General features: G+C 34.6%; 1 protein-coding gene across 1 annotated transcript in view; it reads left to right on the top strand.

Moving 5' to 3' along the window:
- TUSC3 (tumor suppressor candidate 3) overlaps positions 1-27,606 on the top strand; it is a 136,223-nt gene that overhangs the window by 96,003 nt on the left and 12,614 nt on the right. Inside the window, exon 7 of the mRNA XM_010570055.1 lies at positions 14,481-14,544. Within this exon, the coding sequence (XP_010568357.1) occupies positions 14,481-14,544 (64 nt within the window). The remainder of the gene's footprint in view (positions 1-14,480; positions 14,545-27,606) is intronic.

Here is a 27,606-nt window from a genome sequence, read left to right as displayed (position 1 = left end):
ATCTAGAATCTGCAACTCTTACTCTTTTTTTGCCTTGGTAGTTATTTTTGTCTTAAGATGTAAAATTTTTCTTCCTTGTGCATGAAAATTATTGACCTACTCTTGCAGTACCTCATATGATGAAGCAACCTGTACTCTACATGCCTACGTAAAATTGCTGAGAAAGCCTCCCAGGCTTTCCTTTTCCACCTACGTTACAGCATTTCACAGGTAAGATAATAGTACTAACTTTGTTTTGCACCTCTCTAGACAGCAGATCACTGATATTTTTGTATCTGCAACTTTTATTGGCAGCTTTGCAGCACACTATTCAATGTAATGCCATGGTTCAATATAGTATATAGAAATCCCATATTGACCATTGCTAAGTGTCACCAAATGAAATGCCCCTAGTAAGGTACAAAGAATGTTTTAATTCTTGTATAATGTTTTGGGTAGAGGTTTTTTATGCTCCTGAGGCTTCCTTTGGCACAACACCTTTGGCCTCCTCAGTTTTTTTCATTCTCACTGTTCAATTGATATTTCTGGGTTTACTGTTTCAAAAATTCTTTTCAGGACCTCCTTCAACATAAAACACTAAATACAAAGCACCAAAAGAACATTCTGTAATTTGTAAATTCTTTTCACTTGCTGCTGGTCTTGGGAGGCATGTCAGTTTTGTCCAGATATCTAGGCTGCACAGACTGAAAGCATCTTTTCACTGCCATTCAGCCTGAGGACATCCATAGAAACATTTTTCAGACCTGGAACTTTTCTGTTCTTACTTTAATTAGGAGAACGGTTTTGTATGTGCTTTATTTTATATTTCATTTATGTTTATATTTCACTGTGATGTTCTTTCACCTGCTTAATCAGTGTCATGTAGTGTGATTCTTCTTTGTGTGGTTTCTTACGGAGTTATTTCCTTTCTAATCCATCCCTCTCTCTCTCTCTCTTTTCCCCTCCCCTCCCCCCCAGTAGTAATTTGCAGTTTAAGCCATAAAAGCCCTCAAAATATTAAACATCTCACTGGATTTACTCACTTTGTTGCCATCTCCTTCATGGTATATCAACTTTTCAGAAATTCATGTGAACAATTTAACTTCTGGATTTTTCTTTTTTTTTTCATTTAGCCTTGTCCTGTCTTTTTTGCATATTCATGGTGCCCTTCTCAGACAAGATGTTGATCTTTCTCTTTCACTTTTCTTCTCAGTATGTTCTCATCTACCTCTTTCAGGCATCATTGTGCTTTCATATTGAACATATGAATGCTATTACATAAAATTTGGTGTTGATGTCAGTATTGTGGCTTTTTCTGGGTAGATTAATACACTGTTCTAAAAAGTTAACCATCTAAGGTTTTTGCTTTTCAACAACTTTGCCCAAATTAATAGTTCTTATTTGCAAACTGCCCTCATTTCTGCAAAGCTGTGATCTGCTAAAGGAAAGTTATTTTTTCTCTGTTCCTTACCGCAAAGAAAGGAAACTAATTTATCATGAGGTATTGTATCTGTTCTTTCAGATATCTACTTTGTATTTCAGTCCACTTTGTTAATTAAATTCATTATATGGCCTTTGCCTTTGACCTAAAAGCTTATTTGTCCACAGTGGCCTGTTTATTTTTTTTTAAATTTCAAAACACTGAATGTGTCATGAAAGTACAACTTTGTTATTTTATTAATTTAGGCACAATAATTGGGTTTTGAACAGCTCTGCTGATATTTGCAGAATGTGACTCAGCTTATTCTCTACTTTCTGAGTTGAAAACATTCTACAATTTCACAATTCAGTACTTGTAATATTTTAACTTCCTTGCACACTGTAGTACAAGTGTGAAAGTCTCACATACACTTATTACATCTTAAGAGAATTTTTCACTTTACCTCAAATTATTCCTAGGTTTCCTTGTCCCAAATACATGGGCATTCAATGTTCTATTGACCTTTCCTTTTCTAGGTATTAATTTTTATGACTTCTTTAGTAAAGCTAGCATTTTAAATATTTCTATATAAGCTTGAATGTAATGATCATTCTGAATGTCTATAAGACTTGTGCTGTTTTTTGCACTCCTGGAACTTTTTGGCTCTTGACTATTTGGGTGGTTTTTTTCAGAGACAGCTGACAGAAGGAACTTGAAATGCAACTTGTCTTGCTGACAGCAGTATTTGATTTGTATTCATTGCAGGCTGGAATACTTGCTGAGGATAGCACAGCAAATAGGTCTGAGGTTTTGTGTCATAACATAAAATTTTTAGCTACTGGGTTTTATGGTATATTAAGTCAATGCCTGCCATCCTAAACAGAACTTTATAAAATACATCATCACAAATTTGATAGCTGCTGAAGTACAAGATGTTTAATGGCATAGCACATCCATTGAAAAAAATGTTCTCACTCTTATATTCTAATAATTAGGAAGCATCTGCCAGTGCGTTAAACAATGAATTTAAATAAGTGACTCCCATAGCTGCCTTCATAAATCATGGATTCAAAGCATTTGTTACTGTGAAATAAGTTACTATTTGTCAAGTGTGTCTACTTTCAAATTTTATATTCTAAACATGGAGTGATTCCTTTGTTCTCAATTTGTCCTGGTAAAGGCTTCATTTTGCTCAGTTTCTATGTCATGTCAGCAGTACTTCTTCCAATGTGCTAACTAGACCTAATATACCATGCAAAAAATTGCTCTGGGCAACAGAGAACAATTTTTTTAATAAATCAGCTGTACAATTCTGAAAAATATAGGCTTATTCTAGAATATTGATATGAAGATTAAAAACAGTACAGCAAAACTTGGTTTTGAATTGGTTTTGACCCTTTTTTCTATGCATTCAGTTCTATTTTGAATTTTTTGTTTAATCATATTAAGCCTTTCCTTTTCCTTAGTCCCCTTCTCCAAAGGACTGCTTCTTTGTAATCTTAAGAGTTAATTAGCAGAAAAAAAGACCAAATGAGAGAGTTTGTACTGAGAAGAAGATAACGAGCATATACTTCTTTTCCATTAAGAAAATTCTGGTGTAGATTTGAGTTTCCCATCATCATGGAAGTTAGAAAGCTAGCTTGTAGAGGAAGAAGGAGAAGAGAGATTAAATTTAAAAAAAAGGGGTTTGGAAAAAGAAGAATTAATGAAGGAGTGTAAATAAGTTTTCCTCAAACAATGTGTGCCAGCCTGAATTCTGTTTTCTTAAAAATTTGATGAGATGTTCTCTTTATCCTAAAAGTAATGTTAATATGTAATGCTGTGGAGCAATAGTATGTAGTGAACTTAAAATGTCAGTATTTAGAGTTTTAGATCATTGAAGTGATATCTTATTATAACAACATCAGATAATAAGTTACCATTAAATCTGAACAGATTAATAAAATTCTTGCTGTAGTGAAAATATACTTCCCCCTTTTTACTGACTTAAATATTGATACTATATGTACTTGCATAGTTTGATACGTAAAATTGTTTTTGATAAAGAATATTAATTTTTAAGGTTTTCTTCTGGTTCACTGTCACATAATGACAAAATCCCAGAGCATATAAAATCCCAAGACATGCATGTGTATATGTGACTGTATGTGCTATATGACATGTTGTAAAAAAATTGGTTATAAAACTTCAGAGAATTTGAAACATTTACTTTTTTGACAGAAGAATAATTTTGTTACTATAAAAAAAAAAATCCTGAAATACAAATAGCTGAAAGGAAATACATTGCTACAAATATGACTGTTGTCCCTTAATGGCAGCTGTAACTCCATTCCCTTTGTGTTTGTGTTTTGTCAATTAGCTGTCAGTCTTCCTCTCAAGAATATTCCAGTGTTTACAGAAAAGTTTAATTTGAAAGGAGATGAGAGACCCACAGTTGTATTCAAGAAATAAACTTTTAATTTCAGGAAGCTGTTGGTTTGTACTGTGTTTACTCAGATACCTCTTTTTAAATGAAGTGTTAAAGTTTATAAATTAATGTACAGGCTGTGCTTCAGATGGTACTAAAAATAACTTTGGCAAGAATGACTAGTGCGGTTTTCCTCTCTGGCATGTATCGAACTACTCAATCATATAGACTAATTTTTCATGCTCAATTTTGCATGCCTGTCATGCCTGCCTAGTATGTCTCACCTTCCTAGTTAATTGGCATTTAAAAAGCAGCATTCCAAATATACAGGTATTTCCCCTATACTCGACAAGTTTCTCTGCTATTCCAAATCCAAAAAATGACTTAACCTACTAAAGAACTTGCAGTTAGTGGTCATCTGCGAAACCTATAGTTGAAATAACTTAATATATATCTCTCAACTTTGTGTGGCTGAATTAGGGAGAGTATTCAATTTGCTTGGGGTATGTAACTACATAAAACACAGGATTATTCTCACATTCCCCTATTGGTGTTAGTTGGATTGTAGCTTTGGGGTAATTTGGGATTTACACCTCCCCTTGCTTCTACTACAAAGTAAAACTTTTTGTTTGTGTTTTTCACAGCATTTGAATTCAGCAAAGTCTATTTTGGAGTTAGTGTCATAGTAAAGCCTCTCTTTCTTCAATTCTGCTTCCAGCACTTCAGCATTCAGGTCAAACAACCTTTTTTGCCTCACAGGTTGGAAACCAATTGAAAGAACACTTTGATATTCCAAAAGAGAAAATATCGTAGGTCCTGACTAAGAAATTAAAAACATCTCTGAGTTCATAAATATGACCCAAAGGTATAGGTTATTATGGTGAAGGTTATTCCAAAAATGGCTGTAATTTCTTTGTCAAAAGCAAATATTACTGCAGACCCAGACTAGCCTTAGATTCTAAACCATTATTTAAATAACAGCACCAAAATGAGCTCGGCTGGATGGCTATTTCATCTCTTCCATCTCTACAATCTCTAAGGAAATCTTTCTTTGAGTCTTGATGGTAGCTGTCTTTCCTGTGTTACACCATGACCAGTCTTTTCATCACACTTCCACACTGCCTTGGACAAAAGGATTCAGGAGGTGGAGTGGGGAAGCAGAGTTCCCACCCTGGAATGTGCCAAGGGGAAAAGTAAAGTTATTTAACCACGGTCTTGTCTGGTTGTCTGGACTTGTGTCATCAGTGCTGCCTATACTATAGTATGTATACCTATAGTAACTGTAGGTATATGGCAGCATCTAGGTGGATATTTCACCTTTGACTATTATTTAAAAAAAAAAGGCAGTTAATGACCAATGAGAGATATCCTATATTGTGCTTAGCAGCAGAATGAGAGCAAAAAGTACAGGGATACTTTAGAGTTCAGAAAATAGTTCTTATTAACGATGTGTTTGTGTTTTTAGGGGAATGCTCTTCATGAAAATCATCTCAAAATCTCTTTTGTTTCCAAATTAGAAGAAGTATTGTAGTTTGGCTTCCATCTGTTAAGCAAGCAGTCTGTGCTCCAAACCAACTATTAACAGTTGACCTTCAATTTCAGCTTTTCATTCATTAGAATCACTGGTTTGGTTGTCCAGCTGTAATGAAATGTGTAGGAATGTCAGTTTTCTCTGAGATTTTTTTGCCATCTTTCTTAAGTTGATTAAAAAGTAGTAATCACGTTGTTAAGCAAAGCATCACAGTTGCAAAAATTTCCCTTCCTTAGGCAGCTAGGCTAAGCTGTGTCATGTAAACTTCCCAAAACTACCAGAATGCTGTTTCAGAGATCCTGGAAATCTTACCTTCATCTCCATTAAAGTCTCTCACGTGGACGCTCTGTGTCATAATGCCCATTTGGGGGAAGACATCTGTTGCATGCCAATCTGTTGGGTAACTTGGGAATTAAGTGCTGTAAGGGTACCGATGTTTTATTCTTAATGAGAGGTTAAGTTCTAGTTTTTTTCTGAAACACACAAGGTAATGATTCATCGAAGGATTGCTGTATCTTCTGTCTTACTATTATTCAGTAATTAGTAAATGTGTGAGGAGTCCCTCAAAATAACTTCTTGTTCAGCTGGTTGTATCAAAGCCTCTGTATAGCTGAGCAGAGTGTTTGCAGTTGCTGGATTTGTGAGATCACCTCTACCAGCTAATTCCTTTGATAGCACTTCTAGACACCCTAAATAATGCAGTATAGCTATAAAAGCTGCCTAGGGACAACCAAAGCAGCAGCATGAACTAGGATTTGTATATGATTTTAAATTATACCAACTACCCTTTCCAGCCAGCTAGGCTGCAAAAGTAGGCAGCATTTCTCCACTTTTGCTCTAGGGCTGGGAACCCAGATCATATTCTGTGCTAGGTGCCAGATGGACTTTGTGGAAGGCAGCCAGCACAGCCTGTTTCAGCCAGCCAGTCCTGTGAAGGCTGGCTGCTGTCTCTGGACTCCGTTTTGGTTTGGGTCAATGGTGAACGCAGCAGTGAGCTCACGGAAGGTGTAACTCTCATTCATTGAACTAATGTATGAGTGAATTACGGAGTCTGTATGAGATTGTCACGTGTACCTGTATTATATAATTTTTTTAAAAAATCAACATTAAATATTTCTTAGGGCAAAACTTATCCATAGCTATTAAACTCTCCCATCAAAAGTGGCTGATGTGTTTTATGGTCATGTTTAGTAAGTGGGATTCTGAACACCTCTATTAACTTACACCATTAATGCTGAGACAGGTGTAAATATGTGGAGTTTTATTCGTGGGGTCCAATGTTGATTTTCTAGATTATCGTCCTACTTTTTACAGTGAAGCACTTGAGTGTAAGCTGAACAAAATCACTAAAAGTGCATAGTCACCACCTCTAGTAATTCTGTCTATTCCTCACCATTCTGTGTGTGCTGGTGTATGCACCTGAGCTGTTTTCTTAGTCCTGGTCTTGTTGGCTTGTATCTGAGATGGACTGGATTTCACTTAGAGACATTGCTTAGAGTGATTGCTTGCTAGGAATATAATAAATGAAATTTTCACCAGAGTGGCATTCTGTTGGCTTATATTTGAGTTGGAGTTGTTCATAGAAATAATTGTCTGAAAGAAAGTGTTTATTTCAAGTGGGTTAGTGCTAAACTAAAATGTTCCTATTTCACTGTTAAATAAAATGAAGATCCCTGAAAAAACTACTGGCTCAAATAGCTGGCTGCCCATTTCTTACTATAGTCATATGTGGTCTTCATTTTGCCAGAAACACAAATTCATTAGTTCAGGATTTCTGTTAGCAGTAAGTGAGTTTAGATTTATTTTGTGTTTAATACTATGTTAAATTTTGAAGCAGTTAAGCATTATTTGCAGATATGCCCTTTTATAACTGGGTATCTACAATAAAAGAATATCTACAATAAAAGAAATTGCCCTATTAAACACTTGCATATTGTCCTAACTGTTGGAAATTGATATGTGATTAGAATACTCAGAGGTTTCCAAGTTGTTTAGTAAATGAACTTGAGTCAAGACATTTTGTATTTATTTAGTTTTTGAGATGTTACTTCATATATTATTATGTACGAAGTATATATAAATATAAATTACTCAGTTTCAGTGTTGTTTAAGTTCTTTAAAATAAACTCGTACCCATATTACATCCCCCGTCAAAAAAAAGGTTTAAAATTATTTTGGCAAATCATGTCCATATGCTAACAGATGTTCTAAGTTGGTAGCTGTTCTCACACACGTGAACAACTTAGACCCAAACCAGCATCATCTCATGTTTTTCACATCGGTGGTCATGATGAGGGCTTTTGAGGGCTGGCTACTACGGGGAAAATAGGCTGCTGTACGTGTACTATCCCCAGCAGATAATACTATCTTCTGTGATGGAAAGAAAACAGGGAATTACATTAGGTTTCTATTTGCAGATTTTCACAGACCTGCCTAGGCTAATAACTTCATATGAAGTCCCCTATTGGGTTCTTAAGCAAGTTAAAACTCTGCTCTGCCTGTATGAACTGAATAAATACTACTACGTAGTAAAGAAATAAGCATATTTGGAGAACACTGCTTCAAGTGAAGCTATGTGAAACTATGCTGTTCTTTAGAAAACATACTATTTAAACAGGTGTAAAAGAGTCAAGATTCTGAAAGCTGCAGAAGGTTTTATTCTTAATCTTGCTGGGAAGGTGCTGCTTTTGAAGTATTACATAGTTCACATGGAAAAAAAAACCTGTCTGGAGAAATATGCATATGATTGTGAAAACACACAATAAAACATTAAATTAATATACCTTGGTGTTTGGTCTCAAAGTGTTTGCTTTACTGAATGAACTATTTGTTCTCCATAACATGTTTAACCTTTTTTTCTGAATTGAAACTTACAATGGTAAGTTGTATAAATGGTATTGTGAGAGAATGTTTTAGAACTTTTGCTTTTTAAATACTTAAATACTGATGAAAGTCATGCTACTCCTAGACATTAATTTTAAAACATATAAAACTCATGTGATAAAGAATGTTATGGGGTTCTTTTTCCCCTCAAAATGAAGAGAAAACTGCAAATTCTTATAGCTGATACATGTTCTTGGCAAAATTGATGGACTTTAACTGAAATAGGCTATTGTGAAGGCTTAATCCATGTAATTAAGTAATCCATGGCCTTCCATAATGTTCCCCTCTCTGATGAATTTCAGCCTGAATGTTAACGTAGTAAAGGAAGAAAAATTAATAGTGTTTATCCTATTGATGTGGAATTCGTAACTCTCTCTCTTTGGGGGCAGTTAACTAGTGTGTTGCTTCACCTCTCTCCACGCATATTACCTTGAATTTGGCCTGTTGTCTCCTCCAGGGGTAGTCTCCATCTGGAGGTTTCTTCAACATGCAATCCCAATTCAGTTTATCATTAAGAATGATAATCATTATCAAAATTTTCTGCTTTTGATTGGTTTCCAGTACACTTTACTAGATGTGTGTCATGTCTTGTATGCTCAGGACAAATTATTTCTTAGTTATCCAAAATGATAATACTTCCTGAAGTAGCTTTGTATGGTATCCTATTACTAAGTCCAACTCAGTTTAATCCAGTCCTTCCACCCCAGCATCTGTCATTCACATACCCACAAAAAATAAACATCATAATGTTTATTTTAGGAAAGAGTACTGGAGCACCTGAAATCATGTTTCAGTTTTGACCTTGGGTACTCCACAAGTTAATTGGATTGCCTTAAGAATTAACATATAACTCACAGAGGCCTTATTTCCAATTACTTTGTTTCTGTTTTATTTACATTGCATTAACAGAAAGAGCACAGATTACACTTAAGTATTTTACTGAACCATGACAACTATCACTCTTGAAGGGAAATCACAAGCATATGCTGTATTTAGGGAAATTTAAAAATATATTACACTGTTGTTATCCTTGACTATCCTAGTGAGGGATTATATATATGTACCATCTGCAGTTCAATAACACTGAATATTTAATGAGTTTATGAATAGCAGATAAATATTTAACACAGCTTTGTAGAAATGTGCATGCATTGAATAGTTGTTTGTCACTGCCAAAGAAAATGGCCAGATTTGGGGACATGATTATTTCAGTTAGCAATTCAAATTGCTTCTGTGGAATCAGACCGGAGATAGGAGAATGTTAAAGCTGGAAAAGGACCTGGTTCAAAGTGTCAGTCATGCTTTGGTTCCCCTATTAGTCCTGTCAGCGTGGCATTTGCTGTTTTATCCATCGTGTGGCTGTACAGCTCTTTTGCTCAAACCATGGTTGCATCTCTTCTGATGGACTTTAGCTTTGCATCTTGCCTGGTCCTCCCTCTTGATGCCTCTAAATGAAAGAGAACTACTGAGTTTATTCTCTAATTTATTTAAATCATTTGCTTAGAGCATTTGCAGCCAGATAGACTTCACAGAGCTTCCAAATATTAAATGGATTCAGTGTCAAAAAGCAGAAAAGATAACAAAACCCAGAAATCTTATTTCTCAGTCCCTTAATAGTTTGTAGCCTCAAATAAAATTTCATGAGAATATGCACCTTCCATGTAGGTCACTCAGCAATCTTATTATAGAGAAAAAGAAGCAGTATGAAAATAAAGAAACCTCACATGTGACCACATCCTTTATTTTGGTTGTATGGATATAACTTCAAGAAATTTACCCAATGAAAAGCTAGGAGGAACCACAAAAAATTGTGGAGAAAACTGTTTGTGAACTGTTGAAAATCTAATTTGTCAAAATTTCTTAAAAAAATACTGTCTTTAAATGTGTTCTATTTTAGGTAAGGATGAGCCACAGATGGCCATGAATTTCAAAATTTCATGAGTCAGTGGCCATTGCAGTGTACAAAACTGGTGTGTATGCATACGTTTGCATAAATATGTATGCATACAAATATAATCTATGCTTCAAGTGGGCTCACAGTGTCGTCATACACCTGCAGGGAAAGATACAAGGACAAATGCTGCACGGTTCTCACTATTCTCCCTTCAAGAAGAGCTTTTTGCCATCATTTTTACATTAACTACTGGTCTTCTGTCATCTGAAAACTTCTACTCTGATTTTCGTCTGTTGTTTAGAATGTAGGTCTGAAAGTTCATTGTGGAAAAAACACACCCTGTTAATTCCCTCTTGAAGTGGTTAAGATCCATTCCTCATTAGAAATGGGGTGAGGTACTGTCATAAATTCAGGTGATTCACGTTATGTTGTCAAATGCAAATTATTTTGGTTCTCTTTCATCACTGGAACAGTCTTTCACTTTCTTGACTTCTTCACTACCATCGCTCTGACTGACCCACAACTATAGAGGAGATGCACCATGCTGCTGTTTTGAGTATGTGGAGAACAATGTCTTGGGGTAGCAATTTGAGGAGCCTAAGAGTTAGATTTATTACTAGGTAACTTTAAAAAAATAATCTCTCTAAGGACGTTTGTAATAGAACAAAGAAGTTAACAGTTAAAATGATTTTTTTGTTGTTGTTGTTGTTAAAGGCAATACCGGACAGTAAACATCTGCCTTATTTAACATTTTAACTAACTGGCTTTCAACTAGCATGCTCTCTCTTTAAGATAACTTGAGATCTCTTGCCCTCTCAAATAAAGATGAAGCTTGGGTTTTGTGTTTAAGGTAGCTACTCACTTTACATTTATCTATTCCTGTCCCCTCTCTGGGGACAGAGCAGTAGGTAACAATTGTCTCTTACTAGCTTTTTAATATACACGTAATGCTTCCAGAACTAAATCAAAGAACATCCGCTTCCTTGCAAGCAAGGCTATGCCTTTAGCAATTCACATTTAAAGAAATATAGTTACAACTTTAATCCCTATGAGATGTTTAGTCAGAAGTTCATATTCATTAGTTAGTTTTCAAATTACAGTCTCTGATTCAGGTCTTCTAGGCAGGTTCTGTTTGTTTCAGGTTTTATTTTGTTTGTTTTTTGTTGGTTGAAGTTTCAGCATTTGCAAATAAACTGTACCTAGTCCATGTTTTTTTCTTTACACTGAGTATCGGGTGGTAGCTAGGACTCTATCTGTCACCTAGTTTATAGTGGTAAGGAGAATATCTTTGTTTTCATGATTTTGTCTTTATAAGGACTTAATCTTTGGAGAGACTGGTCTGATGATGTGTTTCATACCTTGAAAGCTTCTCAAACAGCTCCTGGAAAAACCTCAAATGAAAAAAGCCTGAGACAAATATACATCATGCAATAAAACTAATTACTTTGGGAATTTAACAAACAGGCAGGCAAAGATTTCTGATTGAGAATGTCTTTCCAATAGCCATATCCTTCTTATATCGTTATGATATCAATGCAGCTAGTACCTTAGATCAAATCACCATATCACTGCTGTAACATATAAAAACTTGCCTTCTCAGGTAGACAAGACTTAAGTTTTTTCTTAATCAGAATACGATTAAAAAAAACATTAACAATCTAATTAGTTTTTATAGCTTTTTGTCTTTTCTTTGTGGTGTTTTGGTGATGCATTGTAAGTAGTCTACACATATAGCATTGCAAATTTGGTTTACCTGTTGTGAAGTCTGATCATCTTCAGATTGAGAGAGAATTTTTCAGTCAGTTTTTCAAGTGTGAATAACTAATGAAAAATCATGCTTGAAATTTTCAGATTTGAGAGTGTATTTGCTTGCATTTTTTAAAAACATCATTAATGTACAGGTTAGACAGCTAGATAGTTATGAAGCTGACGTGTTTCATTAACAAAATTCTTTGTAGTTATTTGGTGTTCCCAAGTGAAATCAGAAGTCACGCAAACTTGAGTGATATTTTTAAATAAAGTTACTATGCTGGGTGATGAAGACTAGCACCTAAAATGTGATTCCTCCCCAGTGTGGGACAGATTTTTGTCATCAGAAGCAGTAGCATAAACTTACTTTTTTGGAGGTGAGATTCTTCCTCCCTATTAGGATGAAAGCTGAACAATTTAATGTCAGTTAACTATTTTGAGGAAATGAATGATTTCTCTGTATAGTCTCTGCATGTATATGTGTTTATGTACATACTTTAGATTCTGTTCCTTCAATGGTGTTATGGTGAATTAAATTGCTACCATAAAGAGAAAGAGAAAAATAATTTAACAAAGTATAAAGCATGTCAATAAAAATGACATCTCTCATCTAATTGTTTTACAAATACAGAAGGCATTTATAGTCTTAGGAGTCATGTGACAACCAGTTTTATTAATTGGTGATAATAATGTTGCTCTTCAACACAGACTGTATTTCTTTAGTTCCCAATGTTCATTTTTATACAATTTAGCATGTGTGCAGAGAAAGAGTAGTTGTGATTATGTATAAATGCATATAGGTACTTAATAACTAAATAGCACTACTAGACCCTGTTACACTTTTCTGATGAAAGGCTCTGTTTTTATTTCAGTTCACATTGTATTAACAAATACAGTATATATTGTAATTGTTGTAAGCTTTATGCTATACCTTGGTGCTATGACTGTAAAAAGAAATAGAAGTTTACCATCTGTTAGGTACAGTTGAATCCAGATCCTACAAGTGTCTATGTATGCCTGTGTGTATATATATTGCTTTAGCTGCATGAGGAATAATGACAGAGGGTCACTATTTGCAGGAGTGTTGTCACAAATGAGTCAGAGTACACAATCTATTAAGCATTTTAACTTCATCATTAATTTTTGTTAATGTGAAATATTCCTATTTCCTTCCTTTGTTGTACACATATATATGTGTGTGTGTGTATAGCTTTCGTGAGATTTATAAGGAGCCCTGAAAAAAAAATCAAGAAATACAGATTGGCTCATTGTCATATCATGCTGCAATGAGATATTCTTATGAGATCAATGATTTTCATCTTGTTAAAGAAAAAAGATGTCTTCTCTGAGAGATGGTATCTTTCGATACATGAAGTTCTTGCCTGGTTTAGCTTTGAATTGGTTATTTGAATAAGCATAATATAATTGAATTTTGAAAACAGTAGATAACCATGTGGACTGCATGTTTTGACAGTCCATCAACCAGAATTTAACCAGTGCAGATGAAAGCATTCTTTTGAATGCTGAAGCATCAGAGTATTTCAAATCTGAATTGTTTTGAATCTTGACAAGGATGCTATTCAGGCAGAATTATTCACAGTAAAATTAATTCAAGCAAAATGTATAAGTTAAAAAATAAACAAACAAAACACTGAATCTGTATGGAGGGCAAAAATTTTCCTTTTTCTTTACTTTAATAGGAGTGAGTATTTTTCTTTCTCTTTAATTGGGGTGAAAATTGCATCTATGCCTAACAAGAATACATACAAATAATACTTTGAGAACATGGATATATTTAATTTCACATAGAATAGTATGACAAGCTATACTTAATGTTTGTAACTGATGTAGTAGAAGAAGAGAGAGAATGTCCCTCATTTTTTGTATGTTTGCAGTCCTTCGAATTTTTGCTTCCTTTTCTGCTATCATAGATAGTTAACAATAAACACAACTTCTTAATAACACACTGTATGTTCTTAATAATAAACATACAAAATGAGCCCATTAACAGTAATTATTTTGGGGGAAAAAAAAAGTAGACTATGTTAGGTTTACATTTAGTATTAATATCTGTGGTTACGTTTACTACAATTCTATATAAACAAGACATTTTATGCGTTAGGATTTTTTATGGACACAAATGTACCTTCATGGAGAAAGATGGAATAGACTTTGTATGAAGAAACTTCACTCAATCTGAGTAAGACTAAAATAGACTGATTTTTTTAAAGGCAAGGTTCTGTTTTACGTTTTGTCAAAACCATGCTGAGGCATGTCCTTGATTTCATCACCTCCCTTCTCAAAAATTGTATCTCCTGAGCAAATAAATGCATGTTCTTTATTCCACACAGGTAGCAGTGTGAAAAAGAGCCCAGCATAATGCACTTGTGTATGAAACATTGCATTCACTGTATATATGTGCTTTGCCTAAATATGCTGGGTTTAACACTCCTTTTTACTAAACGTACATACATAAACTGTGCTGTTCACCTGTAGCTGTTGCTGTCTGTATTTTTCAGCAAAACAGGTTTCATTTTGATTCTCATATATCCTGTTGTGCCATTGTAAGTGGATTTCTTTGTTGTAAAGAGGATTGGTTTTCATTTTTATTTTACAGAGTTACATACATGGAAGCAGTCAGGCTCAGTTTGTTGCAGAATCACATATTATTCTTCTGCTGAGTATCCTTCAAACTGGTGATGAATAGAAGTAAAGCAAGCTGAGGCACAGTGTGCTTTTAAATGAAATTGCTCTGCCGGTGAATATCATTGAGCAGGTATTGTATTTTGGCTTACTTAATATATGTTTAAATAAATATTCAATATTGTTGCTATTTACTGCCAAGTAAAGCTGACATTGCTTTTCACTAATAAGTACCTTGTTATCTCCTATGTTGCACTCATGGTTGGTTACTAATCTTAATATTTTTCCTTTCAATGTTGTCTTTTCAGTAGCAGAAACTAATTTTCTTCTCTTTTTCACTCTTTATTATAAAGGTTAAAAATTTGATATTAAATATTATTTTATTTCTTTTAACTGACAAGGAAAGCATACTGAAATCTACTAATGATTCATGAAGATGATCTGCGTAATCTCTGGGTTTGGGTTTTTTTTTTCCCCCACCTAATCTAAACAGGTTTACTACTACTTCTTGAAACAAATAACCCAGTTCTATTTGTTCTGACATCAATTCCTCACAGAGAGACTCTGAGACCTACTTTTACTCTTTCATTCTTACTGAGTCAGAGCAAGTGAAATTAATTTTTTTGTGAATATGTCTTAATAATCTGTAAGAAAAACTCATTAACTATCTGGTTTCTTTAAACCCTGCTTCTAATCAGCTTTGCTCATTAAATGAAAAATGTAGTCAACTTTAACCGCTATTAAAATAAAGTCATCCTGTCACAGATACATTCCTGTAAGGAGAACAAGAGCAAGAAAACAACATTTCCCAATTTGAAGTGATGGCCAGATTTCAGAGTCTGATGATCATAGCTACTCCCTTGTTGTCTCCCTGAGGTTATGTTGGCTTAGATCATGCCCTCCCTCTGGCTTCCCTATCTACCTTTGTCTTTGGCATTTACTATCCAAAGAGAACACCACCATTATATCTTCTTGCTTCATTACATTCATTTACCTCACAACAATTTTGCTACCCGTGAAACCTTATTTGCTCCGTAGATAGCCATTGCAAAATTAATTTCAAAGTTATGATCATATTTTGCAGAGTGAATGCAATATTCCCTATTGAACTGGAATACTGTGTCCAGTTCTGGGCCCCCCAGTACAGGAAGGATGCAGACTTACTTGAGCAAGTCCAGCAAGGGGCTACAAAGATGTTTAAGGGACTGGAGTATCTCTCATGTGAGGAAAGTCTGAGAGAGATGGAACTGTTTAACCTGAAGGAGAGAAGACTCAGGGGGATCTTATCCATGTGTATAGATACCTGATGGGAAGAAATCAAGGAGACAAACTTTCTTAGTAGTGCCCTCTGACAGGACAAGAGGCAGTGGGCCCAAATTGAAAAAAAAAAGGAAGTTCAGTCTGAAGAGAAGAAGATGCTTCTTATTGTGAGGGTGGTCAAACTCTGGAACAGGTTGCCCAGAGGGGCTGTAGAGTCTCCATCTGTGAAGATATTCAAAACCTGACTGGACACGGTTCTGGGCAACTTGCTCTAGCAGGTTGCTTGAGCAGAGGGGTTGGATTAGATGATCTCAAGAGGTCCTTTCCAATCTCAACCATTCTGTGATTCTGTCAGTTCTCCAAGTTTTATATCATACCCTGTTTAATGTTGTGTCAAAATCACATTGTATTCATTAAAGTTTTGGAAGCGCATTTGTTTGTTCATTATTTCTAAATTTGGGCACTTTTTCTTGGGAAGAGAGAGTTAAAGAAAAATAGCTTTACCTGAAAACTGCCAAGTCAGAACTCAGTGATTATTAATTTAATTGCTACATTTTTTTAAAAGTGCACAAAACCAGCTATTATATTTCAGATCAAAAGTTTCTTGAATAATAGATAGTATTCATCTTACATAGTATCATCGTTTTGCTTCCTTTTGTATAGCCACAATGTATTTTTTAATGTTTTTTGCTTTTCCTGAACTGCCACAATTTAAACAAATCTGTTACCTAAAACAAATCCTGTTGGCTGCTTGAGATTTGGAAAACTAAACCTAAACCCCAGCTGAGATTAAAAATAAATAAAACTTTTGTTCATGACATATTTTGTTTGTCTGACTCAGGCATGAAAGTGATATCTTTTTGTTGGCAAAGACTGTCTTTAAACTGGGAAGTTGGCTAACTACATTAAAGCAGCTGGCTGAAAGAATCCTTTCAGTGAGGTTGTTCATTGCCACTTGCAAAAAGAAGTCTCTAAGGTTTCATTTCATGGCTCAATACTATTGAGCTGAGTTTTTGGTCACACACATATTTCACAAGTGACATGAAATCTTGACCGATTTTAACAGTTATGCATGAAAGAATTAATATTTCTTTATCCTTTCAATGTTGATAGTATTTATTAGCTGCTTCATTGTTTCTTCATTACTTATTTATTCAGGAAATGTTGATAGAAGATGTGGGAATTAGAAAAAAGTATGCCAGATTGATAAACAGTACTACATTCACTTTATCCTTTGAAGTTTAAAAGATGCATTGAATTTTAAAACAAGACATTACTATCCTGGTAATGTACCTGCTTCATTTGGTTGCTTCTTTTCTCTTTGTAGTAGTAAGAACACAGACAACGTTGTCACTTCTTGCTAGATGTTGAAATGCTATGTTGTGTTTCTCTGTAAAGTGAGTATTTAATACCTCTGATGAGAAAATACGAATTTCCATTGCATTTCTATACTTGCTTTTAGATAGTGATTCTACCCAGCCTGCTAGATGGTTTCCATATAAAGATCTGATGTTTTTTCCAGAGCTGTAGCTACATAATTAGGACATGGGTAAGAAGGACTTGTGAAGATGTCAGATGTTCTGTTTCAATTATATTATAAAGGAAAATTAAATTCAGTAAAATCTATACAATGTTCCTGATTACATACTAGATATATGTCCAAAATTTTTATAATATTATAAATAAGTAGTTTTAGTCCTAACAGATAGTTACAGCATCTTAGTAGTAACACAATGGAAGTCACTGTAATAATACAGCACGTACAATGTTACATCAGTAAAACACTTCTAAAAAAAAAAAAAAGGGCATTTTGATTATTTTTGTACTTAATTTTATTTCTGTGATATGTTTTCTAACAGCCAAAATACTGATATTGCATTTAGCAGCAGATCAGACTAGCTGAAATGGGTTAGATTTAACACTTTCTGAAGACATTAAAAAAATCACACTAAGCAAGTACTTCAGAACAAGGAGGCATTATTTCATTTCCAAAGTCCCAAACTGAGTTCTGATTCATTCTGAGGCTCCTTAGAGGTGGTTGATGGTGGCCATGTTACCAAGTCTGTAGTATCTTATACCTTGGGTAAAGTTTCCTTTTAGAAATTGAAGAAAAAAAAAAATCACTATATTTTGACATAGACCTTGTTGAATTCCAGGCTGCAGAATAGTGACTAAAAATTTGAATAGGCTTTTAAAAAATGAGAAACGGTCCTTCATGTGAGAAGTAGCCCCCATAATTCTGATATTCTTTTTACGTTATGAAATAAGGATTTATAGATCTTTCAGATTCACTTGCCCAAGCTAGTTCTAGACTGCAGTGTTTGATGTGAAATGGTTGTGTGGTCCAGAGCATGTGGAGACACCGGGCTGGCTCTGAGTACAGTGGTAACTCCAGTCAAACTCCAGCACAGCATGGCATCACTGCCTTTGTTCTTGTTCCAAGAGCATTGTAGTCCACAACAGTTGAACTCTACCCTGCCAAGACAGAAATCTCATCTATCTAAACTGTAAATATATCCAAATCCACAGAGTTGTCTTGGTATGCCAATACAATTTTCCTATTAGTAGGAATGCAGTACAAAGTACCTGGTTGCAGTGCTCAAGCTGATCCAGAGTTGATAAGCTTTGCTGCACGCACACTGTTGCCTGCTCAGTCACTCAGATGGTGCTCAGGAAAGAGGCTGCTGTCTCAGGTATGGAGCAAATACGTAGAGCTGACATCCAAAACTGTGCCCGAGCTAGTAAAAGTCCTTGTGGGTGAGCACCCTAGCAGAGAACAGTGAAAGAATATGGTTGGATATGTTATATTATATACTTCTATGACTTTCAGGCTATTACTACTCTGAAACTTTCGGGGGTTTATGTTATGCTGACAACATGACTGTTACTCAGTTTTGTTGTTATTTGGCTTCCCTTGCTCTTGTCTTGGGGAGTTAACTTCAAGAAATAATCATGGAAATCAAATAAATGTTGGTTGAAAGGGACCTCTGAAGATCACATACTCCAGTCTTCCTCTTAAAGCAGGATTATCCCCAACACTGGATCTGGCCTTCCATGTCTTTGTCTAGTGCAAGTGTTTAAAAACTCCAAGGATGGGGATTGCATAATTTTTCTGGGCAGTTACAGAAGTGAAGTTGTTCCTAACATCCAGTCTGAACCTCCCAAGCTGCAATTCATGGCTGTTGTGTATAACAATCTTGTTTGTCATAAGGTTTTGGCTTCCCTTTGGATTTTTTGCCAGCCTTGTAGAATTAGTGGAGTCTTCAGTGATGTTTTCATTCAAAAAATGAAGTGAACGTTCCATGGGGTGGAATAATGAGATCCATTATGGTTTAGCTTTTTTGTTGCCTAGGAAGAAAACAAAAGGCAAAGTTTACTGTTATTCATGCTATTTTACAGATCCTTCCTAGCTGTAGATTGGCAGGGTGGTTTTTTTTTTTTATTTTGGGGGGGGGGGGGGGGGGCACAGAGAGAATGCTTTAGTATTTATTTCCAGAGAAAAAGTAATACTGAATAACAGTTAGGTATAAATATAATTTGAGGCTGCATTTAATCATCCATAAAGATACGCTGGTCTTTTAAATATCTGCTTTCAGTTTTCTTTAAAATTGACCTGCTTTGATTTCCTTCCCAGGAGCAACAGAACCTTGTTATCATTTGCAATTGTGAAGGCAGGTTTATTCAATATATGATAGTATTTATCCTCACATCAGCCTGATGATCACTGCTTCAAGCAACTGGGTGTAATTCACACACATAATAATTTGGGGAGTTATGTAGCATTATATCAATATCGGGACTCCCCTGTGAAGTAGAAAAGTTATCACATAAAAGTAAAAAGTAAACCACGACAAAAAGTCATCAAGGAAATGGACCTATAGCTGCTGTAGAATAAATGTGGCAGACTGCACAAACAAAAAATTATTTAAAATAAGGGCATGGAATAGATTTTATTTAAACAAAAATCTTTTTTCGTTAAATGGATATGAAAGCAGTAACTTAATGTGGAGCTATCAACATGCTAGACATTGTGCAGACTGTAATGCAAGGTTTTTGCTTCTGAAGAGTTTGAATATCTCTGAGGACCCTAAGACTGCATAATTTTCACAGATGAATAACTTTATTCACATGAGTAATCCTGGTAAGACAATCTATTTGTTGGCTACATATCTAATTCTACTACAGAAGAAGAGCATATATCTAAACACATCATTATTTAACAATAAAGTTTAGCGTCTTCTCAGGTTATCATCACAGTTTAGATCCATGTGTATAAGTGCAGCAGTGACTGTTAAGAAGATAGTTAGAGAAGGACTGTGCAAAACAAAACATCCAACCATAATCAATGATTTAGGGATTTTTGAGCCAGCTCAGGCATACAGAATATTATAGCTCCTAGCCACCGATGAATACATTCTTATTTCTTTTTAATCCTTTTTTGAATTAATTATGGCACAACATTCTATAACAATGAATTTTTGGCATTAGCTTCATGTAGTATGCAGAAGTTACTCCTTTAGGATGTTTTCTTGGTCTATAATTTGCATGATAACTGTATTGTATGACTTTAATAAGTCATGGGACGTAGTCTTTTTTTTTTTTTTTCCTTTTTCCATCTATTTGGGGCTTTATAGAATTCACCATATAGATTTCTCTTTCTTTCCTCCTTTCCAAGTTGAAAAATTCTACTCTTTCCTCATGCAGAAGAGGTTCCAGGCTGCTGGTGTCTATTCTTGCAACCCTTTACTGACAGAAATGGGGTCATAGGTAATAAGAGTCAGTGGAAATAATCAGGTATTTATTAAAAGAAAAAAAGTGCAGGGTAGTTTGACATTCTTGGAAAGACAAGGAGGAACTAGACAAGAGTATTGAAGTACTGTTGGTAGAGTTAGGGAGGATAGACTTATTAAGAAGACATAGAGACAGAAGAAAACTAACTGTGGAATTAAGAGCTGTCATTTTCTAAGAGGAACAATGTGAAGTAAACTGCACAATCAGTATTACTGTTGTAATTAACTATAGTTGAATATAGATAGAGTATGTTGACTGTAGTAAACTGAACAGCCATTGGAGTATGCAGTGTTGAGCTGTAAATATAGTTCTGGTGAGGGTACAGCAAGAAAGATAAGGAAAAGTAAGGTTGGACAGGCCGTGTTGAAGTTGAAAGGTTTCTTCAATTCTTTCATTTCTCCCTTTGGTAGACACTAATCAGTACTTCTAATGAACATCCATTTTGTTCAAGTTTTTATGCCATTCCCTGGAGAAATAAAACTGATTTGAATGTAATGTGTCACATTTTTTTTCCTTTAGCAGTAACAATGAATCCTTATTATACAGAGTAAGTTTAAAAGTTAGAGTAAATATTTTCATTATCAAAAGAGTTTCAGTTATTAAGCAAATTATTTGTTGTGCAGGAGATAAATCTTAACTATTATTATAGGAATTAGTAGTTACTATTAACCTGGTAATTTTCCTCATTATTAATATTAAACTTAGTTAACTTTGATGCTGATAAAACACATGTACCTAAGTAAAAATGGAAATGTCTTTTCAGTTTGTTAAATTGAATTCCTAAGACAGGGTTTAATGTGACAGCTGTGTAGGTGGATGAGATGTTGACTGAGGAGGAAAAAGAAGTTTGATTGGTTACAAAGAAAAGGACAAATCTTTTCTGTAACATTAAAATTACTCCTGTTTTGAAGGACACTTCCTGTCCTACAGAGTGAATTTAAATGAAGTGTATTAAGTGCCTCTTTGGTATAAGGAAGCTTAACTACAGAATGAATTTGAATGGGAGATGTCTTTCTGTGTGCCAGTAGGGCTCATGCAAAGTCACTGGGCATAAGAACCTGAAATTTTGAGTCAAAGTCAGTAGAACAATACTCATTTAGCTCTTGGTAGTAAGACTGTCAGTCGTGCATAATGGAATCAAATTGTGTTCCCCAGACATTATGTAAAAGTGAATGATGATGACAACTAAAGAAGTGAGATAAGGTTTTTGTATGTTTGACCTTAAGGATAAGAAAAAAGGGAAGAACACCACTGTGGAAGAAGATAGAACTAAAAGCACAAAATTATATAATATTTAAACATGCTTCATAATTAACTATGGAAATCAATATCCAAAGGAGCAAAACATACTGCACGTTTTCTATTCTTTACTTGCTTATCCACCAATACTGTCTGTTAACCTTGTAGGCTCTTCTGGAGTCTGCCTGACTCCTCCTAACCATAACAAAGCATAAGGAGATGATAGCTAGAAAAATCAAGAAATTTCCTTCTATTACCTCATTCTCCTACTGCTTGACCTTAAAATAATTCATAATATGACCTTTTAAGAAAGATACTAAAGTCTCTTAGATGTCAGAGAGATATGCAGAGACCTTAAATTTACGCCTGGGCATTTGTCAATACAACATACAACATAATTCTCTTCCATCAGCTAAATGAATGATACTGGATTTGGTGAATTACCTTTAAATATGGCATGTGTCCTTTGTATGAAATTATCAACTCTCTAGTTCAGTGATTTTCAATAATTTTCAATTTCTGGCTCTGAAATTTTCCAAAGGAAGTGCAGACCCTGCAAATCAAATTTAGCTGTTGGCTGTTCTGGCAGTTGCCCCATTTTTATTTGCTTTTGCAAATACCTGACCACTAGTCCGCAGACCAAGAGGCGTTCACTGACTGCAGTTTGAAGACAACAGCATTTTTAAGGGTTTCTTTAGGCATCAATTAATAATTTTAATGGTTATTTTAATTGTTAAGAAACATATTTGTCTGAGTGGCTAAAAGATGCAGAAACATAGTCCAAAGTTAAATGTTTTACCTTTTGGATCCACAGATAGCTTTTTCTAAATTGAATATTCCTCAAGTGCATTCAGCTAAGAATAAACTGTGTCTTTTAAGATACTGCATGGGTCTTTAACAATGAAGGAAAGTATAATGCCAGTTTAGAGTCATATTGATGATGATTTATGATATAGAAAAAGAATGTGCGATAGTCTTAAAAAGATTTATAGGTGCTTAGAGAAAACAAGAGAGATGGTGTGTGTACATGCTGAATGATCAAGTGTGTACTAACAAACATGAGACAACATACTAAGTCTAGTGTTTGAAATAAAGTGCTTGAAAATAAGGTACATGTTTGGCATAAAGTGTTAGTGAGAGAAAATGATATAGCATCATAAATACTTATAAATAGCTCAGAGTTTGTTTTAGGCAATGTATCTGTGTTTAACAGTTAAGAAAGGAAACTATTAAGAAAAATTCATTCAATTATTTTAATCTCTGGTATGCTTAACATGAAGGAAACTAAAGTACTGTTATACATCTACCTGTTCTGGAGATGTGTATAGTTCTGTGATTTGTATGTCTCTAGGCAAGGAAATTTGTAGAGACAAATTATAAAAAGCAAATAAGGTTAGAAAAAAATATTTATTTTGTACAGTGGCAAACCGTACTATAAGAATTTGCTAGATGGACAGGACTAACCCTGAACCTCCATCAGATGTAATTTACAAAACCAAAAAGGTCATAAATAATATACCTAAAAATCATCTCTCCAGAGTTAGTTTTAGGTGATCCTAAAAGATGACACCAATATGAATAATTAGGATGTAAATCAGGCTGAAACTCCCTGAATGTTTGATTAGTGATTTAGCACAAACTTAGACAGGTATATGCTACTTTGTTGCAGTTGGATTAGTTGCAGTAAAATGGATTCCAGAGTCTTTCTTTTCTCCTGAAACTTTTACATGACCTTTCCATTCTCAAGTGTCTAAGAGCATCACAAGAGGGATGGTTCCATCAGATTATCTGTGGATTGGAAAGACAGTTTCATAAATTGAAGCTGAAACTAATAAAATGAATAATAAACTTTTTCACTATAGGAGATTCTGTATTAGTATCAGATTGATTCTTTGCTCTGTTAAAATGATGAAAAAGCATCAAAAAGCGAAGTGGTGTAGCTTGATTGGCATTTAAATGGTTGAAATGCAAACTTCCAGCTACTTCACTGTTGTGAGTTGCATATTTCAAGGAGTTGAGGGGAACTCCAGTGCCAGCTCGTGTAATAATTCCTAAAATTCTTGAAAAGCCATTTGGTGTAGCTGAAGCCAGAAGGTTTTAAGCTGAAAGAATGTTCAGGATTATTGTATTAGTACAACTAGATTTCAGACAATTAAAAAATACTGAAGTACATCTTGATTGTGTACAATTCGTGCTTAAATTAAATTCATATTCAAATAAATAATTTACAGACTGTGCTCCACTTTTTCAAGTTCTGAGTTGGGAGTCATCCTTCTTCACTGAGATGAAACATACAGTGATTGGTATCTTAAACCTGTCTCCTTCCTCAGACCTTAAGGCCTGTTGAATCATCCACTGGGATGGTTATGGTCTAATTGAGAATTGATTGCACTTGAATAGTGTAAGTGGAATATTAGAATTCCTTCTGAACCGGAGCAACAATGTCTTGAAACAAACCATGTTTCATTGCAGAACCATATGTTTTGTCTGCATTAATTTCTTCAACCTGTGATAAAAAAAATCGGATTTTCAAGCTGGGAAAAGTGGCTAATACCTTGTTTTCAAGAACTGCATGTAGCTGAAGAATATTTCCCAAATAGAATGACTAGAATGCATGTTATGCTTGCATTTTTCAAATGTAGGTTGTAATTTAAATCCACATGGAAATGGTTCTGATAAAGAACCTGTAATGTGGTCAGTATTTCTGAAATTATAGCAGGTATTTTAGACCTTGAAGTATTAGTACGAAAAGTAAAGACAAGTATCTCTCTCAGCAAAATATGCCCCCCTCATAAGGGGTCAGCAAAGAATTTCTCCTGTTCTAATTATCACACCTTAGCCAAAAAAAAAAACTAAAAAAAAAAAAGAGAGAGAGAAGAAAAAACACCATAGATTTTCCCATTGATCATATTACTCCTTCATGAAAGATATATGTGCTTTTCTTTGTTCCATGTATGATAAAGTGAACCAGAAGGTTTTAAAGTTTGTGTGCTGATCTATCCCCATTTTAGTTAACAGTAAACTGAGCACAGACTTGAGTGGACAAATATTTTGTTCTCTATTTTTCTTGCTCATGTTATTAAGCAACTGCATGATCTGCAACTAAAAGATAATTGTTTCTTTATGTGTATAATGCTAATGCCGGATTTTGTACTCTTGGCAGAAATCCAGCAGAATATGAATGAGACCACAAAACTTTTTCACAAAAGTAATCAAGTGTTAGTCAACCTATTTTCTCTCCTTCTTTTATTCCCTACTCACTACTAATTAGGACTAAATTTGTGAAGTAAAGATATAAATTATATATCACAATAAACTTATGAACTATCAGGTTTTCTTCCTTTTGGGTATTCTGGCTGGAATTAAGAGTGATTAAATTTTCTATTAAAGTATGTTAACAAAAATTATCCAAAATATACTAGTAATCAATTTCATTTTGTAAGGTATCTATCATTCTAGAGTTTATTGATCCAATCTTCTTTGTTTTGTTTTGGGTTTGGGTTTGGTGTCTTGGGTTTTTTTAATACTTCTGATCAGGCATCTTGACTTTTGCAGGGCTAAATATTATGCTTTGTTACTGCTGATCATTTTCTGAATAATCTTAAGAATTTTGATGATCACTGTCTTTTTTATCCTACTTTGAAACTTCTCTTCATGTATCAAAACATTCAGAAAATTTTCAAAAGCACTAACTAATGTACTTTGTCAATTTCTAAGAAAAGCATGTACCAGCTGGGAAAAGGAGCAGCAGAAGTTTAATATGTAAAAGTGAAATTATTCCAAATTTGTGAAGACATACAACTGGATTTATACAGAGAAAAAATTGCTACAGAGGGATACATCTATCAGAAAACATGAGCATCTGAATTTAAAACATTTGCTATCCATGGTTTATCTGAGTGCCACATTCCCCTCTTCTTTTCATAATCCATAGTGAGGGAGATAAAGAGCAATTAGAAAATGAGTACATCTTTTGATACCATCTCATTTTTTTTTCAGATGGAAAACTGTCCAAGTAACCACTTTCTAAAATTTTGCATTCTACACTGCTAGAGAATTATGATACTGTAAAACATTATTTTCAGAGCTAGGACTGTTGCTTTCTTTTGTAGAATATCAAAATAATGTAAAGACATAATGTACAATGTTAGAAACAGGAGCAAAAAAAATAACTTAAGCTATATGTTCTGTGGTTAAAAGCTAACTATTGCATTGAAATCACAACTCAGTAAGACTGAATATTTACTTCAGCATCACAGAGCTGAGGCAAGTGAGATGCTCAGTGTTAGCGTGTGAAGTTATGAAGCTGATATCGTTGAAGCTAAAAGGCAACTAGTGAGGCTGAAAGCTCAACAATGATGACTAAAGTTAGAAGGCAACAACTGAAGCAAAAATAGTGTCAATGTGAGGGAAAATTTAGAGGTAATGATGTGAGACTCCAAAAGAGAGGGAAAAAAGCCAGCACAGTTCAGCTGGTTACAGATCTAAAATTCTCAGTTGCAGAGCAGTTACTTTTGTGAGGCTGTTATTCCTACTGGTAAGAAAAGTGAATTAAACTCATGGTCTGGTAAGAAAATAGGAACTAAGTTACAGAATTGTTGTCTACCAAACAGCTTTTTAGTGTGTGGTTGGTTGGTTTGTTTCTCAGAAGCAACCAGGTAAAGGAAATAGCAAAGGACCACATTATGTGCAATACTGCATGAGATAATCAAGCAAATAAATTCCGTTCACAAGGCAGTCCAAAACCTTTACAAAAAGTAGCACTTCCTTGAGAGGGTCTAGTGAGTTACCCTGACATCTTGGGGCTGTTTTTCTCCCATGACTCAATTAAACTAAGAACAAAAACACTATTATAAATCTAAGTGAGGGATTGGTAAAATAAACTTACTAGATAATGCTACATTAGGGGCTTTCCTTAATAGGGTAGAAATATATGTGGAATTTTTTTCCTCAGCCCTTCTTTTTGCAGCTTAATCAATTAATTCATTTTTATGCTTTTGTAACTTTTGAAAGCAAAGAACTGAATGATTCTCATGACATTCTTTCCAATTCTTTTTCTTACTTGAAGCATAGCAGTAGCACAGGAGATTTCCAGTCTCTTAGGCTCATGAATCTGAATCTTAACAGGCAAAGTTTTTACAAAGTAATTTTGGCCTTCCCTTCCAATTTGCATAGTCTCATGGATTCCAAGGTTGGGTTTTTGCAAAATATTTTGCAATTTTTTTTTTTAATATTTTGTCAAATCCAGTAATAAGCTTATGGAAGACATGAATATAACCATTTATTCATAAGTGTGACCCTATGTCTTATACCTTGTGCAGGTGTGAGAAAGTAATTTGGGCTACTAGTGTGTTTCTAATTAATGTCTAATTTAGGACTTTAGGTAGATGTCTATATCAAAGAGGTGGTGTTAAAACTTATGTTTCCTTGATGTCGCCTATTGGCATCTGCCTCCTTTGACCACCAGTGTTTGCTTTTTTTAATCCTGTTATTCTTCATTTGACTTTTCTCATTCTATGTATATGAAATTTAGAAGTCTCAAACCTGAATCAGACTGCTAATCTCTGATGAAGTATGGTGATGTTGGCATTGACATTTCTAAATCCTTTTACTCAGGCTCAGCTTTATTGAAATTGTATAACTGAAATTTCAGATGTCTTTGAGCATTTTGGTCTAATTTTAAACATTTCTAACATGAAAAATGTTAATATGAACATTGATAGGATTAGTGCAAGTATAGTGTTACAGGATGCAGATATTGTTTATGGATGTAGCATGTTTGAAGTATCTCCCATGAGTTATCCGTGTGT

The sequence above is a fragment of the Haliaeetus leucocephalus genome, unplaced genomic scaffold (assembly GCF_000737465.1).
Source record: "Haliaeetus leucocephalus isolate CR32 unplaced genomic scaffold, Haliaeetus_leucocephalus-4.0 Scaffold284, whole genome shotgun sequence".
NCBI lineage: Eukaryota > Metazoa > Chordata > Aves > Accipitriformes > Accipitridae > Haliaeetus > Haliaeetus leucocephalus.
The sequence above is the reverse complement of the archived record's forward strand: the minus strand, read 5'-3'. Positions and strand labels throughout refer to the sequence as shown.